Source organism: Camelus ferus, chromosome 1, assembly GCF_009834535.1.
Source record: "Camelus ferus isolate YT-003-E chromosome 1, BCGSAC_Cfer_1.0, whole genome shotgun sequence".
Classification (NCBI taxonomy): domain Eukaryota; kingdom Metazoa; phylum Chordata; class Mammalia; order Artiodactyla; family Camelidae; genus Camelus; species Camelus ferus.
Window position 1 is genome coordinate 3,280,933 of NC_045696.1, and position 22,254 is coordinate 3,303,186.

General features: G+C 56.2%; 1 protein-coding gene across 4 annotated transcripts in view; it reads right to left on the reverse strand.

The window, feature by feature from the left end:
• Positions 1-1,946: 1,946 nt before the first annotated feature.
• The window catches only part of ABCG1 (ATP binding cassette subfamily G member 1), an 83,296-nt gene continuing 62,988 nt past the window's right edge, over positions 1,947-22,254 (reverse strand). For 2 of the 4 annotated variants that reach the window (XM_032460700.1, XM_032460548.1), the window contains 10 exons: positions 18,939-19,084; positions 18,597-18,720; positions 17,733-17,847; positions 14,643-14,827; positions 14,420-14,521; positions 13,327-13,495; positions 12,258-12,358; positions 11,987-12,145; positions 10,892-11,010; positions 1,947-9,701 (listed from right to left, as the gene is read on the reverse strand). In XM_032460700.1, the coding sequence (XP_032316591.1) occupies positions 9,473-9,701; positions 10,892-11,010; positions 11,987-12,145; positions 12,258-12,358; positions 13,327-13,495; positions 14,420-14,521; positions 14,643-14,827; positions 17,733-17,847; positions 18,597-18,720; positions 18,939-19,084 (1,449 nt within the window). In that variant the 3' untranslated portion in view covers positions 1,947-9,472. The remainder of the gene's footprint in view (positions 9,702-10,891; positions 11,011-11,986; positions 12,146-12,257; positions 12,359-13,326; positions 13,496-14,419; positions 14,522-14,642; positions 14,828-17,732; positions 17,848-18,596; positions 18,721-18,938; positions 19,085-22,254) is intronic. The other 2 variants (XM_032460763.1, XM_032460617.1) reach the window with 2 other exon arrangements.

Genomic DNA, 22,254 nt, shown 5'->3' on the forward strand with positions numbered 1-22,254 from the left:
TCCCGCACAGGAGCCGTCTTCTTCCTGCAGCACCCGCCCCCTCCCCCCAGGAGAAATGCCCACAGGCAGGGCGGCGGGGAGTGGGGACTTAGTCGTCCCGTCCTGGGACCCGATGTCTCTCACCAGATGTCCCTCTGTTGTTCCCGAGCAGGGCAGAGGGGACCACCACACAATCAGGCCCTGTGTGCCCTGGGGTCCCGGTCAACGTGAACACTACCCCCTCCCCAAAGCCAGTGCTTCACACGTGGGCCAAGCAAAGCACGGGGGTGTTAGAGTCACCCGAGGCGTCGTCAAGACTCTCGGGCTCTGGAGACTCAATCAGGGTCTCTGGGGTGGGGCCCAGCAGGACCGAGAAGCCGGGCGCCGCCACCTGTGCAGGGCAGACACCTGACAACGGCAGCGAGGAGGTTGTGAGGGGCTGCGACATCAGGAGGTCAAGGTCTCCAAGCCCGAGATGCAGACGCTGTCACTCTCTGGCCTGCGTTAGAAGTGACAGAGACAAAACTGGTGGTTCACTTGTCCGCTGAGCCAAGATCACAGACATGTGGGGACCCTGCCAGACCACTTAAAAAACAGTAAGACAACATTACTGAGCTTAGAGCACCCCCTTCAGTCTCGTGCCTCACCGTAGCCCCATCGTGGGCTCATAAGTGCTTTCACAGGGCACCAGCATGGGGCCAGACCGCTCTGGCCCGGATGGAGTGGGACCCACCCAAGCCCACTTCCCAGTCCCTTGGAGCCTGGTCCAACCCGCGGTGACCACAGCCCCCTCTGCTGGCTGGCTTGAGTGACTGCGGCTTCCTGCAGTCTCAGCGGCAGCCTGGCTTCCCGCCACCCACCTTCCAGATGGGATTTATCAAGATTCCCCATCACCCGGCCACCCTCGCCTTTGGACAGCACGCAGCCCGGAGCAAAACTGACCCCCAATTTCCACCGATGAAGGGAGCACTCCCTCTTTGCAGAAAATTTTGAGTTTTTTCTAACCTCCTTTTCCTTGTGGTTAAGTCTAACTCCAGGAAGGCCCAGCTGACCACCACTTCCCACCTCCAGAGATGTCCTCTAGCCCGGTGGGTGGGGGTGCAAGAGAAGTGGGGGTCTCAGGGAAGCACCTGGTGCCCTGTCTCCCCACAAAATTACTCAATGAGCGGCTCCCCCTGCACAGTGCCCATTGCTGCAGCACTGTGGGGTTTAGACATTCTACTTCATGGACTCCCCACAGCAACCCTGGGAGGTACAGTTATTACCTCCACTTTTACAAGTGAGCAAGCAGGAGGAGGCACAGAGAGGTTAGACTAGGAGCCCAAAGTCACACAGCAGTAGAGGGAAATCTGGTTTCAAGGCCTGCAGACAATCCCTGACCCCAGCAGCTCCGAGCTCGCCGAATGGAGGGGCTCCTTCTCAGTTCCCAGCCTCTGGGGTTTGGAGTGGGGGTGAGGGAAGAGGGAGATGCTTGAAGGGCGGGGCAGGAGGCTCCGAGGCCCTCAGGCCAGTATGTAGCAATGGCTGGATATCTGCTCTGTATCCTGCCAAAGAGAACCAGAGGCAGCTAGACTGTTGCAGTATGAATTCTGTCCCCACCACCTGCCTTGGGCCACTAGTCCAATCTCCCTGAGCCTCACAGTTCCCTGGCCTGTGACATGGGGCTGGTGGTGGCTCCACGGCCCCCAGGATGGCAGTTAAATGAGAAGGGGAATGAGAGCACCTGAGCCTGGGCCACCACGTCACTGTGCAGGTGGGGCTGGCATGTCACCACCTCACTCCGATGTCTCTTCCTTACTTCATCCAAATCCACCGTAACTCCTACTGGAGGAATCACTCCATTCAGAACAAGGGCAGCACAAGAAGGGAAAGCACCCCACAGGCTCTGCCAGACCCCAGACCCAACACTCCGGGCAGGTCTGAGAGCTGGTGTTGTTGAAAACAGAAAGGAGAAGGAGATAGAAATCTGAAAATAATGATGCTTTATTTGGATTCATGTCACATTTTCATAAATGGCATCTAATTTCAGAAAACAAAGTTCGAATCTGCAAAATATACACGTACAAGTCTTCTAAGGCGGTAACCTACAGAAATGTACAAAGCAGGGCTGCGTCTGCAGGGGAGAGTTGGGGGCTCACGTCCTCGGGTCTGCCTGGGTCTGTGTCCAACGCAGGGAAAGGGGACAAGTGCCCAAAGGAGCCGCTGCTAATTTAAAATACACGTGAACATGTGTGTGTGTAGACGCCATGCTTACCTACAACAGCACACTCCTCCCCCAGCGTGTGAGCGCAGTATTTCCTAGCGCCACGTGGCTAAATCCATGTAAGGCTATCCACACAGCATTATAAAAAAAAGGGATTACATATTCAATATACAGATATATGCACATCTTTACAGGCTGATTAAAAATGTTATTTGCATTGACTCTTGCTTTGGAAGGAATAACAAGGGAAAAACATCAAAGAGCTACGCATCAAATAAAAGGCAGCAATTCTCAGCAGGTTCAGCTGTGAGCAGGTATGTGCTGCTGTGTCTGCACGTGACAAACAAACCTGTGCAAGGGGTCAGCTACATACGCTGATTTTTTTAAACGTACACATTCTATGGAGAAACTTACCCCTGGTCACCCACTTCCCCAGGGAGCATGTGACTACAGAAATGGAAACCCTCTCATGTGGGCTGCGCGGTCCGCTTTGTTAGCCATTTGGATGGTAAGACCTTTTGCGACCATGTTTAACTGGCCGGGGACTTCAAATGAGACATTTCTGGTGAAGCTTGGGCAGCCTGTGTTCTGAAGTTCATGGAAAAGAGACGCACCCCCCCCACACCAAGGTAGATGATGACAGAATTGTGAAAAAATGTGAAGACATAAAAACAAAATATGCACCATGGCCACTGAAATACTTCCAAAGAAACCAACCGTGGAATCTTTCAGGCTGGGTTGCATCCTGGGATGTCCAGAAACCGATGGACATAGGGTCCTCGACCTTGACCCAGGTACCGGCGACTTCCAGCCTCTCCCTTCGAGGTCTGATCCATCTCACCCACCAGGAGAGGCCACATGCAGGGCCCCCAGAGAAGGGATGTAGTTGTGATGACTTCTCCCCTAGAAATGGATGAGCCCGTGCCTCCTCTGCTCCAGCAAAGCCCCGTGTGGAAAACACTGTTTTCTCGAAAGCTCCACAGCACTGGTCCAGGGCTGTGATGGGAAGAAGGGGCTGGTGGCGGGCCAGCACGGCAGGTGAAATGGAATAATGGTCCACGCCCAGTGCTGGCAGCAAGGCCTTTCTGAACTCTCCTCGAAGGAGGTGACTTGGGGGCCTTGAGAACCGGCCCACAAGCAGGCAGCAGGGAGGGTCACGCCTCATGGCTCCACACCCGCCAGCCAGGACCCAGCATCTCTGCCCCAGCTCACCTTGGCCCCTGCTGCAGGTACGGGATGACTCCCATCATGCAGCGGTACCAGCAGGTGGCTAACACGTCCCCCCAAATCAGATCTCAGACATCAGTGAAAAGAAACACCATTGAACTGTATACAGCATCAGGGGAACGTTCAAGTTCACGTGCAAAATACAGGCCAAAGACACTCACGGGGGAGCAGCAGGGTTCTCCCTTATGTCTATTCAGACACGCCAAGCAGAAGATGATGCCACGCCACTGAGAAGAAACTTCAGCTGAATGAGACTGTTCCGGGCTTTGCTGTTTTAACTCTGTGGCCTGGGCTCAGGCTGTTCCCAAGATCTGGATAAAACCACGAACCTCAGGGAGAAGCTCGTACATGTCTGTGGCCACGTCCTTCACTTGGGGTGTCTCCCCGGGAATGGGGGGCAGACTGCACAGGCCGGCCCTCCACCTGGGTACCAGCTGGGTACATGCAGCCGCTCCTTTGCCCAAAGCAGGGCCCAGACCCAGCCCTAGATCCAGCTCCACGTGGTTTGGGACAAAACAAGGGCACTTTCGTGCTTCTGTTCCTTTCTCTCCAGCTTTACAAGGGTCATTATATCATGGAAAAGCCCCAAAACTCTGCCTCCAGCAGCGTGACCCCTTACTTGGCCAGCGCATGGTAGCCAGTGGTGGACAGTTAATCCTTTTTGACATCAGGGGCCTATTTTGAGAACAGGGAGGTGTCAGGGGCTCTAAGCCTGAGCTCTGCTCATGGGAGTCATTTGTATGAACCTGGCTTCCCCCGGGCCTCCTCGAGCCACCCACAAAATGTCTGTTTGATGAATGACTCCAAGTTGACCAGAGATAACACGAAAGATTAAGCTAATGCTAAACCTTTGCTTCCTCCAAGAAGGGGAGGACAGGGGAAGGGTACCAGTAGCTCCCCCAAAACCTGAGCGGCACCTGCAGAAGACGGCAGGCGTGAGCGCATCACGCTCGGCTGTCTTCCTCCCCGGGAGGTGCCTACGGAGCTTGCAAGTGTGGCAATTAGACTGTGCGATGGGGGCATGGGGCTCTCCGCTTCTTCATGCTTCTGGGCCCGGGGAGCCCCAGGTGGACATCAGAAACACCCGTTTTCCCAGAGGATGATTGTGTCCAAGGACTTTCCCTGGGGTGGGAGGCTCAGGTGCAGTGACCAGAAGGACCGTGACCTTGGCGGAAGCTGCACGAAGGCAGGCGGGGTCTGTAGGACGGCGGGTGCGGAGGAGAGAAGGGAGTCTCAGGAGCCTGCCCCACCTCCGGGCCACATCCCCCTCTCCCTGTCACTTAGCAGGACTGCAGGGGCCACCCATCCTGGGACTCTGCTCAGCCCTGCACTCTGCTCTGTGTCCCCGAGGAGGGAGGGAAGACCAGGTGGACGCTGCCTTTGGAAAGGCCGCTCGGTGGATGGGCGAGCGCTAAGGCCACATCCAACCCCCGGCGCCGGCCCTGAGGCCACCTAGCGTTGTGAAGTGGGGAGAGACCGCAGGGGCCACACGTGGGCCGCCTGCATCTGGGCTCTCCGCTCTGTTTAAAGTCCTGGCCAACGTTCCCAAAGGGGAAGCAAGGGGTGAGAAAAATGGAGGAACCACAAACCTTAAGGACAGTTCAGCACAAAACGTGAAAGCTACGGGAGAGAAAGGTGACTGTTCACAGGCAGATGCTAGACAGTGAGGCCGAGGGAGAAACCAGAAGGCTCGCTAGACGTGCAGCAACCGTACTCAGAATCCAACCTGAAAATCCCCTCCGTCTAGTAAAGTTCAAGCAGAAGACTGACTGTGAAGCAGTTGACACTGAACACAAGTAAGAAGTTTATGTAAAGTGTTTTATTAGCAGTCTTCATTTCTGAGGAGTATCTAATTTATAGCCACACACCCTGCACCTCCCTCCCCTCCGCTGCGTTGTTTTGTTTCACTCTTTGTGACATCCCAGTTTAGCTGGTATTTGCTGCAAGTCTGTGGGTTTTGACTACGTGTTACCATCCGCACCGCAGGCATGAAGTGAGGGAGTTTTCTCTTTCTTTCCTGGAGTAAAGGATGATTGAGGATTTAGAGACACCACAGATAATACCACGAGACACACACCCAGAGCGACCTGACACGTGCCCTCGTGTGTGTACACACGTGTGTGTACGTGCACACGCATAGGCGTGCATGCACACACACACACGTGTGCACACCAGCCCCTCTCGGGGCTCAGCTCGCCTGCAGGTGTGCTGCACTAGGAAGCTTAGACCAGGTAAGGGCGGGGAAGGCACCTCTCCACTGAGACAGGGTGGGCTCAGCCCCCAGGCCAGCTCGGGACACCCCGATGCAAGGCGACTGAGGAAGGGGCTGTGGGCCACCCTTCCAACTCAGCTGTCCGTTTGGTGACAGCAAGTCCAGAACTAACCTAGCACTTCACTTTATATGTTGCATTTTCTTATACATCTGTACACTGTGAACAGGAGGCGATACGGCAAAGCAAAAGGTAGAGAGTCTGGGGTCAGACTCAAGTCTGCTCTTTCCTGGCCCTGGACCCAGGACCTCACGGACCCTCTCCCAGCCGCGGCACCCTGCATCTGCAGAGTGGGACGCCCTCCCGACGCCCGCACTGAGGACCGGCCGTCTGAGCGCCCTCCCTGAGCCCGCGTGCCTGGGCTACACTGAGCATGTGGGGAAGGGTCAGCACTCTTTTGCTGAGTAAGTAACTGAACCGAGGAGATGGTGAGGCATCCAGCCAGTGCCTGGACCACTGGCGAGGAAGGATGCTCAGCGCACTGGGGCTCAAGGTGCTCTCCTCTCAGGGAAACCACCGGAGGGGGTCCCACCCTGTGGATTCAGCCTGCCCCTGGCTGCCGGCTGGCGCCGCTCTCAGGTGGGAAATGACCTTCTGCGGGGCCCCAGGATGAGTTTTCACCTGAAAGCTTACGTCCCATTTCTTGGTCCTGAAGGTCCCTCCCCTGGGTGACCTAATCAGATTCCAGCATCTTCCACATGAAATGTTTACATGGTTCCTTCCCTTCCCAGGTCACCCACACGGCAGCTTTAGAAGCATTTATTTCTCAAGCTGATACTCAGCAAGAGGGGGCGAGAGGGAGGCGTGGAGTGCTGTGAACATGGAGGAGGTGACAGGCTCCCGAGGTGGGGCTGGTCTGCAGACCCAGGCGCCGATGCTTCCGCGGACCAGGGGCCAGAGCCCCGCAGAGGCCCTCTCTCCCGACAAGCCCCACGCAACAGTGACACTCTCTGGACTTCCTTTTCCAGCTCCACTACGACTGGAAAGGCTACACGTCTTTCTTCCCAGGTCCCCGCCTTCCTTCCAAATGAAGAAGCGAAATCAGAGGTGAAGGCAAGGTCTGAGTCATCACATTCAGACGTTACTCAAAAGAATTAGATGTGGGAAGTCGGCCTGGTTTAAATTCCAGTGTACAAGAGACGGCACACACACCCACCTCTTAACCACACTTATGCAGGAAAACAACGTCACTGAGTTACTTGGGTGCTCCCGTCGGCCACTGAGTAACGTGTTTTATCAACCTGTCCTACGGCAAAAAGCAGAGGGCAAATGCCTGGAGATCCAAACCGCGGTGTTTGGCCCTAAGCTGCCAAGAGTTTAGGATGAGGAAGCAGGAGCGAGGGGCAAGGGGCACTGCTGACGCCTGCAAAGTGAGGAGCGATGCAGGCAGCACCCTCGCTCAGCAAGGCCTTAGGTCTTCCTAAGCCTCGTCCTTCAGTCCTAAGCTGCAGTCCTCACTGCTCTCCAGGTGGCATCCTTGGAAAATAACACATTAGTCTGTACAGGGTTTCCCTTCCGGCAGCCCGCAGGCCCTCACGCCCCCCAAGATCTGCCCTTTGGGAGGCCTTAATCAGCTTCTCATCTGTTAGGGGATGAATATAACCTGGAGATTGAAATGCAGGGAGCGCGAACTCCCAGGGAGAGGATTCCTCCCACGGGTGGAGGTGTGTTTGGAAACCGGATTTTATATCTAGAGGAATCTCACTGTTTCCTCCCGAAACTGCTGAGACAGGTGGCCGTGGGCTCAGCGGCAGAAGCGAGGCTGCCCGGGGGGCGGGACGGTCGGTCTGCGCGGGACGTCCTTCTGGGCTCACGGACCCACGGCCAGAAGGGCTCCCCTGGCAGCAGAGGCTTTCAGTGCTGGCCTCGCCTGGTGTAATTCTGGGGCATGACCAAGGGCTTTTAGCTCCTCCCCACTCTGTATTTCACCAGGCTTCCCAGTGCACTATGTCTTACAGGCAAATCTTTCTTGAAATGGAATGAAGACTTTTTATAAAGGCTAAGTCTGACCCTGGTGAAGTAACTTAATCTGGACGGCAACGCCACAGTGGTGCAAAGTAAGCAAACATAAAATTCCATTTAAATACCTCAGCTGTGTTTACTAAAAGGGATCTGAGGGCGAGAGAGGGATCTCTCAGCATTTTCCAGTTAAGTCTGTGTGTGTGTAAAATCTGGACCTTTCTCATTCTCTTAAATGGGAAACAAAATTTCTGGACACACCAAGGAAACTCAGAATCCTTCTGGGCTGAATATGGCCTTGAAGACGGTCTCCTGCTGCTGTTTACAGATGGGGAAGCTGAGGCTCAGGGAGGTTAATGAATCTGTCCACAAAATACGAGCTTTCATTAGGAGACCCCAATTCCCGCTTACTGGTATTCTAGAAGAGAAAGCAGTTCCCTTTTCTTCCAGAGGAACTTCTCTGGCCAAGGTCCCTTCCGCCGTGCAGTCACGCTGCCTCTGAAAGCTGAGGAGCACAGGGGCGCCCCGCCAGGAATTCAAAGGCCGTTTACCCTGCAGAGGTGCCCGCTGCTCCTGCCCGAGAGGGACTTTACTTGTGTGACCACGTGACTGGAAAGGAGTTTCCGGTCTGGAAAGACTACACTCGCCCAGCGTTGAGAAGGTGGTGCCACTGAGACGGCACGGAAACAAGACGTTGGGGGTGGAACCGCTCACGGCTCTAAGCGAATGAACCGAATGACTGAAGGAGCAGCAGGCGCCTCCGCTGCTCCAAGTCTTCGCCGGTTTCTTGCAAAGGTCTTGGATTCTCATGAAATCTCAGCACCTTCCCTCTTAGGAAGTTAGCGCATCCTTCCTGGGCTGCACCTGCAGACCCTGCGACAGTCACACCGTCCCAGGCTTTCCCAGGCTCAGTGGAGGTAGCTGACGAGGGGGAGGAAATGTCTGTAAGACATCGACAAGGTTGATCTTCTAGATTTTTTTTTTTTTTTTAGGCAAAATTAAGGTGCTTGGAAAATCAGGAAGAAAGAAACGATATATTTTTGCTCAAAATAAGAAGCATGGGCAAAATAAACGACTTTGAAAGGGTTGGCCAATTTCACTTCACAGCTTTTGCTGTCACTTTCAATTTTTCTGCACAGCTTAGAACACACCGTTCCGGTCCTCCTCCAGCCTGGAGCCTACCTCTGCGTCTTCCACGAGCTCTGCCTGTGAATGAGGCCAGGCCCGCGGTCGCGTCAAACCCCTCACAGCTCCCAACAAAGCGTATTATTTATCCTGCATAATTTTCTTCCACAAGTACTAAAAAGGTACAGTTTCTGAAAAGGAATGAAAGTTATCAACATTTGGCTTGAAAAATGACTTCTCGTTGGAAAAAGAGACAAACCGTAAAAAGATGAAGCTACGACAGCAACAGTCCCGGGACGGGCCGGCCGGCCCGCCGCTGCGCCCGGGCCCCTCTGCCCTGGGGCCGCCGGGACGCTGCTCGGACAACCCCACCCCGCCAGGGCCAGAGCGTCCCCGTCCGCAGGAGGGGTCTCGTCGCCAGCTTTGGTGCAGTTATCAGTTCTGCCCCAGTTGTGGTATTTAAAAATTCTGTACGTGGAAAAAAAAAAAAACAACCTTTCTACACCTTCCTAGTTACAGCTAGAAAGTGGTGGGGAAGAGACCCAACCCAGCTGGGGCGGCACCGACCCTGGACGCCTGACGACCAAACGTGGTCCCCAGGGGGTGGGGCCCAGGGTGTCTGTGTCCTCGGGCCGGGCTTGCCGCCCGGGTCCTGGGAGCGGCCCTCGGCCTCAGCGTCCGGTTTTCCTCTGGCCGGGCGCCCGGCGCTTTACCTCTCCGCCCGGATTTTGTACCTCAGCACAAGGTAGGCAATGAGGCGCAGGGAGATGAAGAAGACCCCGAGGACGATGAAGTCCAGGTAGAGCTTGGCATTCTCCACGTCCAGCTCCCGCAGGATGGCCTCCGACTTCTGGAAGTGACAGGTCTCGTCGATGTCGCAGTGCAGGTCTTCTCGGTCGAGGCCGTAGATGGACAGGATGACCCCTTCAAATCCATACCTGAGGAGGCAAGTGCCGAGCGTGAGGTGGGCTCAGGACCCCCGACCCCGCCTCTGCCCGTGTGTGCGGAGGGTCGGGCACCACGGCCCCCCGTGACCCTCAGCCCAGCTCCCCTCCCTCCCCGGAGGTCTCTCTTCACCGGGATCCTTCCTGACCGCTCCACGCCTTCCTAAGGCAGACACATTCAACAGCTTGATGTTTTCCAATTCTGTTTCCTCCAGAATCTCCACCAAACAAACAAACAAAACCCCAAAACCAAACTGAACAAAGAGAGTAGTTATTTGTTCAGTGTGGATATGAATGCAAAACACTTTGATTGCTTCTGACATCATACACTTTTGTTTTTAACAGATATATTTGAGGATCTGATAGCCATCCAAGGACTGCAGAGCATTTAAATAAAAGATTTTCACACCATCTATTGTCTTGTTCCAGCCCTGCATTAACAGAACAAAAGTGCCAACTCTGAGAAGGAAGGCATGGGTTTCCGATTTCTCGGCATTGGAAGGCGCACAGATTGCTGAAACTCTGAACAGGTGCTCTGATGTGACTTTGTTTTCTGGAACAACACACCTGGGTCTGAGCCGACGTTCGAGAAAAGACAAGCTTGTTCACAGCTTGGGATCCTGTGTGGCACGTGAAATGGCTGGGGCTGGGGAGAAAGCTCTAACTTGGGCACTGCCTGTCGGGGGCCGACGTGCCAAAACACCTCTGAGCGCAGAGGATGAAATCTGACCCCCGAGGTGCCGGGCACCAGGGCAGGCTTGTTGGAAAATATTAGGATGCTTGAAACATGACTCGTTTTCCGCTGGATTTCCTACAAAGGTTTTACGAATACTCAGAACCTTGTTACAAGCTCTGTTTATTCCAGAGAGGGATAAAATTCCTAAAAGATAGAAGTTCTCCCACCCAAGGCACCTCTCCGGAACATGGAGGCCCCATGGCCTCAGGGCCACTAGTACCAGCTTTCTCCGTGAGTGTGTGCGCCCATGTGTATGGGAGGTCGGGTGCACAAAACCAGGGTTAAAATCAAAGGCATTGACACTCTTGGATTCATGGTGGATTCATGGTCCAAGAATCACGCCGGCACCTAGCTGACGGCCAGGAAAGGGCTTCTGTGAGCCGCTGCATGTGAGCACGTCCCCCCACTGCTGTGGTCGGTCCCCAGTCGGTAGGGGCCCGCGCGCTACCTGACGTAGGAGATGTAGGACAGCCACTGCAGGTAGGTGGGGATCGTGTCGAAGCTGACGAAGAACCCCGAGAAGAGGAGGACGGGGATGGCCGTGACGGGGCCCACGAAGGTCGCCACCTGGGTGGGAACACCAAGGGGACTTAACCCCACCTGCCTCTTCCTCAGGTGGCCCGGGGGCCACAGCCCACAATTCGGGACCGTCGCCTGCAGCTGGGAAAGTGCCAGAGCTTTCAGGATGGGTCACACCAGGGCCAAGGCTGTGCGGAGAAGCAGCCCGTTCTGGGGGAGAGCAGGCTGGTCTCCCTGCCCAGGGAGGGGCTGGGGTCTGTGCCCAGGGGCCCAGCCAGGACCCAGCAGAAGGGATGGACAGTAAAAAAAGGATGGAGGCCCCGCAGAGCAGGGGCGGAGTGATGCTGGGAGTGGTGGTGAGGGAGCCCAGTGAGGCTTGAGGCACAGTGTCCTGAGGTGCTGACCACGGAGGTGTCGCTGGATCCTGAGGGAGGAAGGGTCAGGAGCGCCACTCCCTGGGCGCTAACCATGCCTGGGGGCCGAGCACGTCCTACGGCTTTCGGCTTGGGATGGATGAAGGCACCGCCCTGGAGGCTCCGGACATGGAAACAGGAGTCTGCCACAAGCCACGGGGGCGTCAGAAGGCCTCGGGTGTGTGGAGTCACCAGAGCTCTGGCTTTGGTTTGTAAGGTAGGACTAAGCTGAGCGCCCTGAAGCCCTCGGGGTGCAGAAACTGCAAATGCAGCAGGTGTGGCAGGTTGGGGGCGGGGTCCAGAAGGGCGCGTGGTGGGGCTCAGTTGAGTAGGAGTGTGGAGCACAATGGTGGGGAGGTGGCATCTGAGGGATGGCTGAGTGAATACCACGGAGACACTGAGAGCTTGGCCTCCAAGCCCGCTGTGTGACTCTGACAAAATCACATTGCCTCTCTGGGCCTCCATCTCCTCAGTCTAGGGAGTCAGGGCAGAATCAGGAGGAGGGGTCTCAGGGAGGGGCTGGTGCTGAGCCCCACCAGGGCTGCAGCCCGGGCCACGTGGGCCAAGGTGGAGAAGGCAGGCCCGCCATGCGGCGTCTCCTTGGCGGGTACCTGCAGGGACGTGGATGCAGCTCCAATCAGCAGGCCCAGGGACTGCGCCACCAGCGAGGTCATGGTGCCCAGCGCGGCGAACAGGACGAACCGCACGGCGTCAGATGGCTGGGACGTCATCCAGTACACAATGCTGCAGTAGGCCACGGGGAACATGATCTGGAAGCACAGCGGCCGTCACCCTCTCCCGGCAGCCGGCGCCCCACCCCTCTCCAGGGTGCTTGGGAGAAGCCACGCTCCCTTCAAAGCACTGCAGCTTCCGCCGGCATACCTGGAAGGGGACGTCGGCCATGGTCTTGGCCAGGTAGTAGGCCTTCAGGCTGTACCAGTAATTCAGGTGTTCTCGAAGAAATACTCCCATCTCCAGGGGAACTAGGACACAGGGAAATGAAGACAGACATCACAGCCTGCTGAGAGCTCATGCCGAGCCCTCCGTAGCCCTAACCTGGCCTCTGCTCCGTGTGCACCTTTCAGGACTTAAAGGACCTGGGGTTTTACTGGGAAGGCGTGAGATGATTTACTCGCCTAGAAAAACTGCCCACCGCCTTTACCACTGAGCACTCAAGGAGTGGAGAATCCGGGTGGAGGGCAGCTGCGTGGATACGTGGATACAAAGCATCATTTCAGTAGTTGGTATGAGCATCTGCTGCCGACCTTACTTCCCCCGAGTAACCGTAACAATGTGAGTCCTTCCACAGGCAAGACCTCACGAGCCGGTCTTAGGAATTCAGGACAGTTTAGGAGGTGGTGTGGCAGGGGTTTGTGGGATCATTATCCAAATCCCAAAGAGCTATTTAATTCCATTCTGCCAAGATAGGCATTGTATAAAACTTGAACTTTTTACATTAAAAACATAATGCAAAAAGTATATATATAAAGGTGGAGAAGGTTATGCTAGATTTGTGGAGAAGCAATAGCTTTCTACACTGTCAGCCCAAAGTGGCTAAGGGAAGCCTACTTTGCAAACAGTTTAGAATTGCATGGAAATCCATTTAGATTAGCTTTGTTCGCTCACAAACTTGGCCGCACTGGGGCTGTCTTAACTGAATGAGGTAATGCTCATGCAGTAGAGCTTGAGGGGTTCCTGATTAGAAAACCTTATAGAACTCTCTGTCACATCAGCCTTCTGCCAGGCTTGCAAATCTCCCATTAGTGATTCATTCCTTTGGCTTAAACATTTTCTTGTCTAATAGAAAATACAATGATACCTACATCTGCCAACAAAGAAAATGTTATCTAAAAAAAAAAAAAAAAAAGATACTCTGTTTGTGGCCAAGCAGGCATGACCTCTGTAGCAGATAATGAAGGAGAGATGGGTGTGGGGTCTTCTGGGCACTCACACGTGAGGACAGTGGGCATGAGGGCGGCGAACATGAGGAAGAGCATGGAGAAGAAGAGGAAACCGGAGTTGCTCAGGACCTTCTTGGCTTCGTTCCCGATTCCCAGGTAGAGCAGGCCGATGAGGAGGCCGATGCCAATGTGAGACGTGATCCGCAGGTGCGTCAGGACCTGGGGGCAGACGCGGCCCGTACGCAGGAAGGTCAGAGGTGGGCAGAGAAAGAACAAGGAGGCCAAGGTCCCCGGAGTCGTTGGCCAAGGCAGATCCTGCCCCTTCTGGCCAGGAAACCAAGCATCCAACCTAAACCAACATGCACGTGCACACACACACAACACACACACACACGGCCACATTTTGCTGCTGTTACAGCAGGAGAAATTGCTGTCCTTTGTTAAATCCCTTCAAAAGTGGCAAACAAGGGCAGAGTACCTTCAGAGGAGAGGACAGGTGACATGGCAGTGGGGAAGGGGACAAAGAATGGATGTATAGAGCCCACCCTTGAAGGGCTCTGCCCCCTCCATCTTGCAGACTGGGTCCCAGAGGCCCCTGAGCACTCGGTCCCCCTACTGCAGGTTGCCAGATGGTCTGCTTTTAGAGTGGATATTGTCATGGTTCCCACCGTTCAGCAACTCCTTCCCCAGACAGGCGTCCACACCCTACCACTGCCCTGTGCCTTGTGGAGCTTTCTGGAGGGAGGAAGGCACTTCCTGACGTCAGCCTTGGCCGATGGGATGTGAGCACAAGGGACAGCTTCCCCAAGGAGCAGGGAGTTTTAAGGGCTGCCATTGGGCTTCTCTCGAACTTTCCCTCTGTCACTTTCCAGCAAGGACCTGGTCCTCCGCTCTGGGTCCAAGGATGAGGACACACATGGAGCAGGGCCACTGCCCGAAGCCACCAACACACAACACAAGCAAGACATAAATATTTACTGTCACAGCCACTGGCATCTGGGGGAGTGTTTGTTACTGCAGCTTCACAGAAAGCTGACTCATGCAAATGGAGAAAGAACAACCTGAAAGTTTGGTCCAGATGCATAAACCCGAAAATGACCTGACAGCTCCTTCTGCTGCAGAGAGAAGCACAAACCACCTTACCGAGTCCCTCATGATACTGAGGAAGGTCCTTTTGAAGAGGATGCAGAACTGGGTGAGGCAGCTGGCCGAGAAGCTGTGACAGCCTTCCGTGGAAGCGGAGTCCTGAGGACACACCGGGGGGAGGCGGCTGAGACCCCAGCCCCGGGCGCCTCTCCTCTTGGCTTAAAGAGCAGCTCTCATGCAGCAGGTGCACCGGGCAGCATGCAGCGCCCCCGGAAATTACCTTTCTCAACCCCTCCACTCGTTTTGCCTGCTTTACCTCTTCAGAGGGCCGGTGCCAAAGAAAAGGGTTCACCTCGGCATCCCCGCCGGGCTCTCTCCTGTAGTCAGAGTCGCACATGCCCTCCCGGACGGCTCTCACCAGGCGGCCGTTCTGATCGCCGTATTCTCCGGACGCAACTTCCATGACTGCACGAGACACAGAGGGGTCACGCCAGGCATCGCTCCTGGGAACTGTCAGCCTCTTTCATTTTGCAACAAAGTCAGAATCTAGCGGGGAATATTTTTCTCTGACTCTATAGCTGCTGAGTGAGGGTGCTAACATGACAACATCATGCAACGACCCATGTTTTCCCAGCTCTGCAGGGCCCAGCAAGGCCCTGGAGGACGCCAGGACCCTAGAAATGCAAATGCGGACTGTGACGTCGGAAAGCCTGAGAGGTAATTAGCTCGTGCATCTGTTAACGCATCCATCCATCCAGTATCTATCGAGTGCTGGCCGCGGCAAGCGTCCGAGCTGGGAAAGGAGCACAGGAGAGCAGGATTCCCGCTGGGAAGCTCTCTCAGCTCCTGGAGGGGGTGAGCTCTTCAGGACCAAGGAGAAGTGCCGGGGCCCACAGGCACGTGCGCTCGGCACCCAGGGGACATCAGGGTCTTGGGACCGTCAGCCCCCCCTTGCCCCAGACCCCCAGGGAGCGTCTCCTCCACTGACCCTCCTTGCCAGCCCATCCCTCCTCGGCTCCGGTGTTACACCCTGCTGCACCCCAAACTGTCCAAGGTCCCATGCTGCTTTCTCTCCTGGGCCCACACTTGCCTGGTGACTGCTGCTCCTCCCTGTCCTCCCACTGCCCTCTCCCTCCCCATGTCCCTCCTGGTGGGTCCGGCCTCTCACCTCAGTAAGCTTGTTGCTAATGCCCAAAGCTCCTCTGGCAAAGCCAGCTATCTGTTTCCCTGAGCCGGAGCCGGGGTGGCCAAGCCCTCCTCGGTCTGGTCGTAAACCAGGAGAGGGTGGTCCCACCAGGATGTCAGCACCGGCGATGCCAAGTGAGCCAGCACTGCCCGCCCCACTGCCACTCACACCCACCACCCTCCAGACGGCCACCCTCTCCTCACAACCACCTCCTCCTCAGGTGTGCACACGAAGGACACAGCAGCGGCCAGAAAGGCACCCCCCACCTTCCCGGGACCGCCCCGCAGTCCCGCGTCCTGCTCCTTCCTCCTCCTGTCTGTCCTTCCCTCCAGGTCCTCGCCTCTCTGCAGCCTGTGGATCTTGTCACACTTCCCCGCTCAGCAGCACCTGTCCCTGACCCTCCTCTCTCTGAACGAATATGCGACCATCCCCCTGACCGTCCAGCTGCCTGAGCCTCCCTCCCCTCGGCCTCGCCTCCTTCCAGCTCCCTGCACTCTGGCTCTGCTTCATCAGAGCCCTCTTCTTGTAAAAAGCAACAGTGTCTCGGGGAGCACGATTTGGAAGATGATGTACAGGAAACACGGGGACCAGGGAGCAGTGTGGCCAGACGCTTGAGAGCAAAACAGCTCAGGGAGAAAGGCTGACAACCAGGAGACTGAGGGGGTGGTTCTAGCGAGTTGAACAGGGTCCCCTGAAATTCATGTCCACCTGGAACCTCACAGTGTGGCCTCATTTGGAGAAGGTTCTTTGCAGATGTAACTGGTTGTGGATTGTGAGATGAAATCATCCTGGATTTAGGATTGGGCCCAGAATCCACTGACTGCTGCCCTTATAAGAAGAAGAGAGGACACACACTGAGGAAAAAGCCATGCGAAGACAGAGACAGAGACTGGGGGTGTGTGGCCACAAGCTGAGGAAGGCGGGAGCCACCAGAAGCTGGAAGAGGCGTGAAGGACCCCCCACCCCCTGCAGAGCCTTCAGAGGGAGCCTGGCCCCGAGGACACCCTGGCTTCTGGCCTCTAGAACCATGAGACAGCGGGTTTCTGTTGTTTTCGGCCACCCCGCTGTGGCGCCTCGTCAGAGCAGCCCCAGGAACGGAGGATGCCGTGGCAGGTCGGGCCCGGACACAGTGGCCGAGGGGGAGAGCTGGACTGGGCCGGGTGTGCGAGCCCTCGGTGGTCTAGGAAGTAGGAAGAGAAAAAGAAGGCGGGGGGTGCGAGGTCCCCCACTTGGGATGCAGGCTGGAAAAGGGCATAAATGATGGGAGGGAGAGGGAGTTGGTTTTGGAGGCGCAGGACTTGAAGAGGCTGCGTCGTTTGCGGGTGGACGTGTTGGCCACGTGATGCGCAGACCTCGTGGTGGGAGTGACGAGGCGTCAGTGCCCTGGAGGGTCTGGGCCGAGAGGCGAGGCCAGAGGAGGAGCCACGGGAGCACCAAGGCGGAGCCCAGTAACCACCAGCCCAAGCAGGCGACGGGGCGTCGGCCGCCAGCCTCTGGACCTCCGTGTCGGGAGGGGTAGCTTGGACCATCAGCCTGGTCTCTGGGCTCCCGGAGACACTTATTTTGTTGTGTTTGGTCAAAATACAAATCAGCATTTTAACATCTCTGTTAGGTTTTTTTTTTTTAATGTATTCTTTTTTAAAATTTACTTGTTTTATTTTATTTTATTTTTTTGGCAGAGGAGGGAGGTAATTCTATTTATTTATTTATTTATTTGTTTGTTTATTTAGTTTATTTATTTATTTATTTATTTATTTATTTATTTAAGAGGAGGTACTGGGGACTGAACCCAGGACCTCAGGTGTGCTAAGCGTGCGCTCTTCCACTTGAGCTATACCCTCCCCACTTAACATCTGTGTTCATCAGTGCAAAAGGTTTGTTTTTTTTAAGGTTATTTCTTTTTGGAAATAACTTCCTTCAAACCAGAAGCATAACACAGTCAAGCATGAGGAAATATTTCTCCCAACAACAGATCCCTTGTCGTCCCCAGATATTTTCATCTGCGGGAAAGACCTCTCTTTATCTGTTCTTAAGAGTTCCACCACATGGTGGCGTGTGAGCCATCTGCAGAATATGTAAGAATATTCAATTCTTGATTTGGGGGCTTCAGGTAATAGCAGAAGCCCACCAAGAATGGAAGAGACCCGCTTTTTTTCCCTTCCAGCTGGTCAAGGCTCTACTCACCAAAATCAGCTGGGTTGTGGTAGGTTGGGCAGTTCAGACCTAAATCCCTCAGATACGGTACAAGATTTGAGACTTTCCCCCGGTACACACATTGTCCTTGACTAAGGACATAAAGCTGGAAAAGAGTAAGTGAAAGAAAACATCAACTCTGCTTTCCTCTGTAAGGAAAGAGGAACTCTCAAACCATGCACCCATCCACCCACCCAACTATCCATCCAACTATTCATCCACCCATCCACCCACCCACCCATCTATCCATCCAATCATCTGTTTGTCCACCCACCCATCCATCCACCCATCAATCCATCAGTTTCTCTCTCAGGAGAGCTTTCTGTTACTCCGCAAGGACTCATTGTTCAAAGAGAAACCCACGGTAAGTCAGGGAAGACAGAGGCTATCGTATGACCTGAAATTATTGTGTTGTGTTGCTTTTTTTCCTTTCATGTTAACCACCTGCTTAGGGAAGATTTTGGAACTACACACATTTCTTCCCTTGGGACTTTTTTTGCTTTTTGCTCATGATAATACCAACACCTAAGATTTCTGAAAGAGACGGTGTGGTACAAATATCACAAGCTGCTGCTTAATTCTGTAAGCCAGATGTTCCCCACTGTGACCAGGGGCTGGGGAGTGAAGCCTCAGTGATGTCAGTGACGTCCGGACGCCAGCCCCGGACAGAGAACGCTGACCAGCTCTACCCACCCCCACCCCGTCCTGCCACCTGAGCTACTTAAGGCTCCAAAGCCTTATGAAATGTAACACTTAAGGCCACTAAAAACTGAAGGCACCCCTGGGGAACTAAGGGGAAGCTGGGAGGACCCAGGATTTGGTGCCACTTGGCTGATCACAGCAGAGCCGGCGTACCTGGTCGAACAGCTCGAAGAGCTTGGCGCTGGGCTGGTGGACGGTGCAGATGACTGACCTGCCCCCTTGAGCCAGGCCTTTCATCAGAGAGACCACCTGGAAGCAGGAGGCGCTGTCCAGGCCGCTGCAAGTCAAGGGGCAACGTGAGATGCCTGTGGGGCCCCCAGACCGCCCCCTGCATTCGGAGCGCCCTGGCTGGGCCCGACGTGGTGGGGGGTTGCGGGGAGGAAAGCCAGGAGGCCGGTGCTCCGAGCACACGGCTGCCCCGGGGCCCCAGGGACCCTGGGAAAAGTGCTGGGCGGGGGGGGGGGGCAGAGGCCCCGCCCCCGCTGCTCCTCCTACCTGGTGGGCTCGTCGAAGAACATGACCGGCGGGTTGTTGACCAGCTCCAGCGCGATGGCCAGGCGCTTCCGCTGGCCGCCCGAGAGGCTTCCTGTCCGCGTGTTGGCGCAAGACAGCAGGCCCAGGGCCATCAGGATCTCCCTGACCTGGGGAGGGGAGAGTGGAGCCAGAGGGGCGTTAGGGACCACCGGCCACACCTCACCCCCTACAGGGTCAGCGTGGAACCACCAGCCGCCTCCCCATCCCACCCGCGGACACACACGGACGGACGTGCAGATCGCACCCTCCACCCGCCCCGGCCGCCCGTTGCCAGGTGGGCAGAAGCGTTTCCCAGCCCAAGGTCCTGATTTGGGTCCAGGAGGCTGAGAGGCAGTGCGGGAGCCAGGCCTTCACCTGTAAGCCCCACTCGGGGCCCAGGGAAGGGAAAGTGCTGGATAAATAGAGTAGAGTGGGCCGATCGGTGGATACGCAGCCAGACAGGTGATCCGTTTCTGACCAGCGCAAAGCGGGGTCCACCCAGATGCTTTAATGAGGTAACGGGTAAAGTGCTCGGCACTCAGTAAGCATTCACTCGACGGCAGCTCTTCATGACACACAGCTCTTGGAGACACAGCCACACTGGCCAGGCGTCTCAGAAAGAAGGACGGAAGCCCCTCTTGCACTTGTAAATGGGACAAGAAGGTCTCTGATGTGGCAGCCAAGACAGTGAAACTGCTCAAAGGAGTCACCACTGCCCTCAGCGGCCCTGCTGATGCCTGGGAGCAGGCTGGTCACGGAGACATAAATAGCCCCTGTGCGCGGAGCCTGTCGATCCAGCACTGACTCGGGAGCAGGAAGGTCAGAAGGCTTCAGGGCAGGCTGTGGTGCTGGTTTCAGCTGCCGTGTTCAGTGTCCAGAGTCCATTCAGGCGCCTTCCTGAAGGCAGCGGCAGGAAGGCGGAGGCCAGCTGCCACCCCTCCTGCCTCCACGCCAGGTTCACCTCCCCGGGGGCAGCCCGCCTGGGAGGTCCTGCCAGAATTCACTCGGCCATCATCTCGGCGCCTGGTGGCAGCAGCGGGCGGGCCCCAGCCCAGCGGTTTCTCTGGGAAGATGAGGTCATCCCATCCCAAAGGAGAAGAAAATCACAAGGAAGAAAATTTCCACTGTGGCTCTTAAATCACTCATGCAGGGTCAGGGCAGAAAGTGACTTTGGTGACAGGAAGAGCCAGGGCCCTGCTGCTTCACGGGTGGAGCAGACTCAGGTTCGAATCCCAGTCTGCCTCTCCCTTGCTGACCCCCAAACCCAGCTCCACAGCTGCTTCTAGAATGCACTGTCTCTGAGGGACACCAACCCAAAGGGAGGTCAGCGAGGTCACCGGGAAAAGACCATGTTTCCGCACACTTTGCCTGGTGTAGACGGCATCCGTTGGCCTTCCCAGGACGCCATGGCTCCAGGGGCCTCCGGGGACCCAGGCTGAAGGCACAGGACAAAGACTCCCTCTGGTCATTCCAGGCTCGCTCTGGGGGCTCACAGCCAGGGCACACACCCCTTCCCCTCCACCTCTCTGACCTCAGGGCCCTTTCCTTGTGGCCGAGCCGGTCTTCGCCCCCACCTGCCCTCAGCCCCACCGAGAGGACCTGGAGGCTGAGGCCAGAGTCAAGGTCTCCTGTCTGCTCCGTGCAGGCCTCTCGTCCAGGGTTCTCTCCAGAGTGATGCTCCACAGACTGGTTTTGTTTTAAAACTAAACAGAAAGGACAGTGTCCTGGCCCTGGGAGGCCTCGTTCCTGAGAAAGCCCCCTCGCTGGGGGCTCTGGAGGGCTGAGGCTCCTTTTCTGGGAAATGAGAAAAGCCGTGGCAGTATTCCACTACCTGCTGGAACATTCCATCCTATTGTGTTTCCTTGAGATGTAAACAGCCAGGACCTAGGTACACGCTGTGGCTGAGAGAAGTGAGTCAGGACGTGCCCTCGGCCGCTGTCCTCTCCTGGGAACAAACACACAGTTCTGCCGTGGGTTCTGGGCGGGGACCAGGAGGATGGGCTGGCCTCACCGAGCTGGGGGTGTCCTGTGAGGAGCGTGTGCAGGACCACGGGCACCTGTGCACTCTGCAGGGATGCTCTTTGCCTCGTTCAACCCAGCAGCAGACCAGTCTGCAGAGAGGCGGTCTCCCACTCTCTGGGACGGCTCAGCCACACGGCGGCAGAGAAGACCCATCTGGATGAGATGCTTTTGCTCTTGTGAACCCAGCTGAGAACAGCATGAGGTCCTCTTCCCGTCAGAGTCTTCACCAGACACGTGGAGGACAAGTACACGGCGGGCCCTCCCCAGAGACACCGCCGTTCCCTACCAAGAGGGCCATCCCGCGCCTGCGCCTTCTGTGCGAGCAGCAGAGGGGGTTCGGGGACCCTCCCCTAAGACTTCCACCAGATACCAGATGGGGGCCAGAAGCTGGCCTCTGAAGGCCATGACTTGACAGACAAAGCCGGCGCAGGGGGCTGTCAGTGCTCATCAGTGGGGTCCGCTGAGATGTAAGCCCACACTCCCGGCCTTCAGCTAAAGCCCCTCCCCCGGCTCCCCTTCCCACGTGGAGAGGCTGGTCCCTGCGGGCCACGCTGCAGGGAAGCGTCCCGCGGCCCACTTACTCACTCATCGCACCTGCTCCATGGAGCTCAGACGTAAAGACATCAGATAATTCAGCTTCATGCCTCCCGGGGAGCAGGTGGGTGCCTGGCCTTCCACCCCCGTTACAGATGGAAGCCTGGGGCGCTGGAGGCCAGGGCCCAAGTTTGTCCAGCGGGTCCATGCCTGAAGAGGGCCCCTCGTGGGCTTAATTCTGCTCCATTACAGGGCTCTCTCTCTGCCAGCAAGACCCTCCGCCCTCCCTCGTCCGCTCACCCCACGTGGTAGGTGTAAACCGGTCGTCCCCGGCCACGCGGTGTTTCCCGCACCCCCAGGGCTGCCCACCCCCGCAGCATGTCTGGGCTCACTGTTCAGAACAGATTCGCCATGCTGGAGGGCCCTCTGCTTTCAGCCTGCACAACTGAGTCACAGCCCAGGCCCCTGCTTTCACAGGGGACGGAGACACCCACGTCACTGCCCACATGTCTGGGGTTCCATTGATCTGTTTTATTCCTTTCAGCTGCAGAATCAAAGAGCCCCCATGAAATGTCTTCGCAGCAGCAAGGAGGAGTTTTCCCTTTTCACAGAAATCGGGGTCTCCTACCCCGGCTTTGTGGTTACCCCATCCCGCCCCCCTTGCCCCCGATTCCCAGGCTGAATCCTGAGGATTCTGAAGAGCAGGGTGGGGCGAGGAGGCACAGCGAGGGAGGGGGTGGCC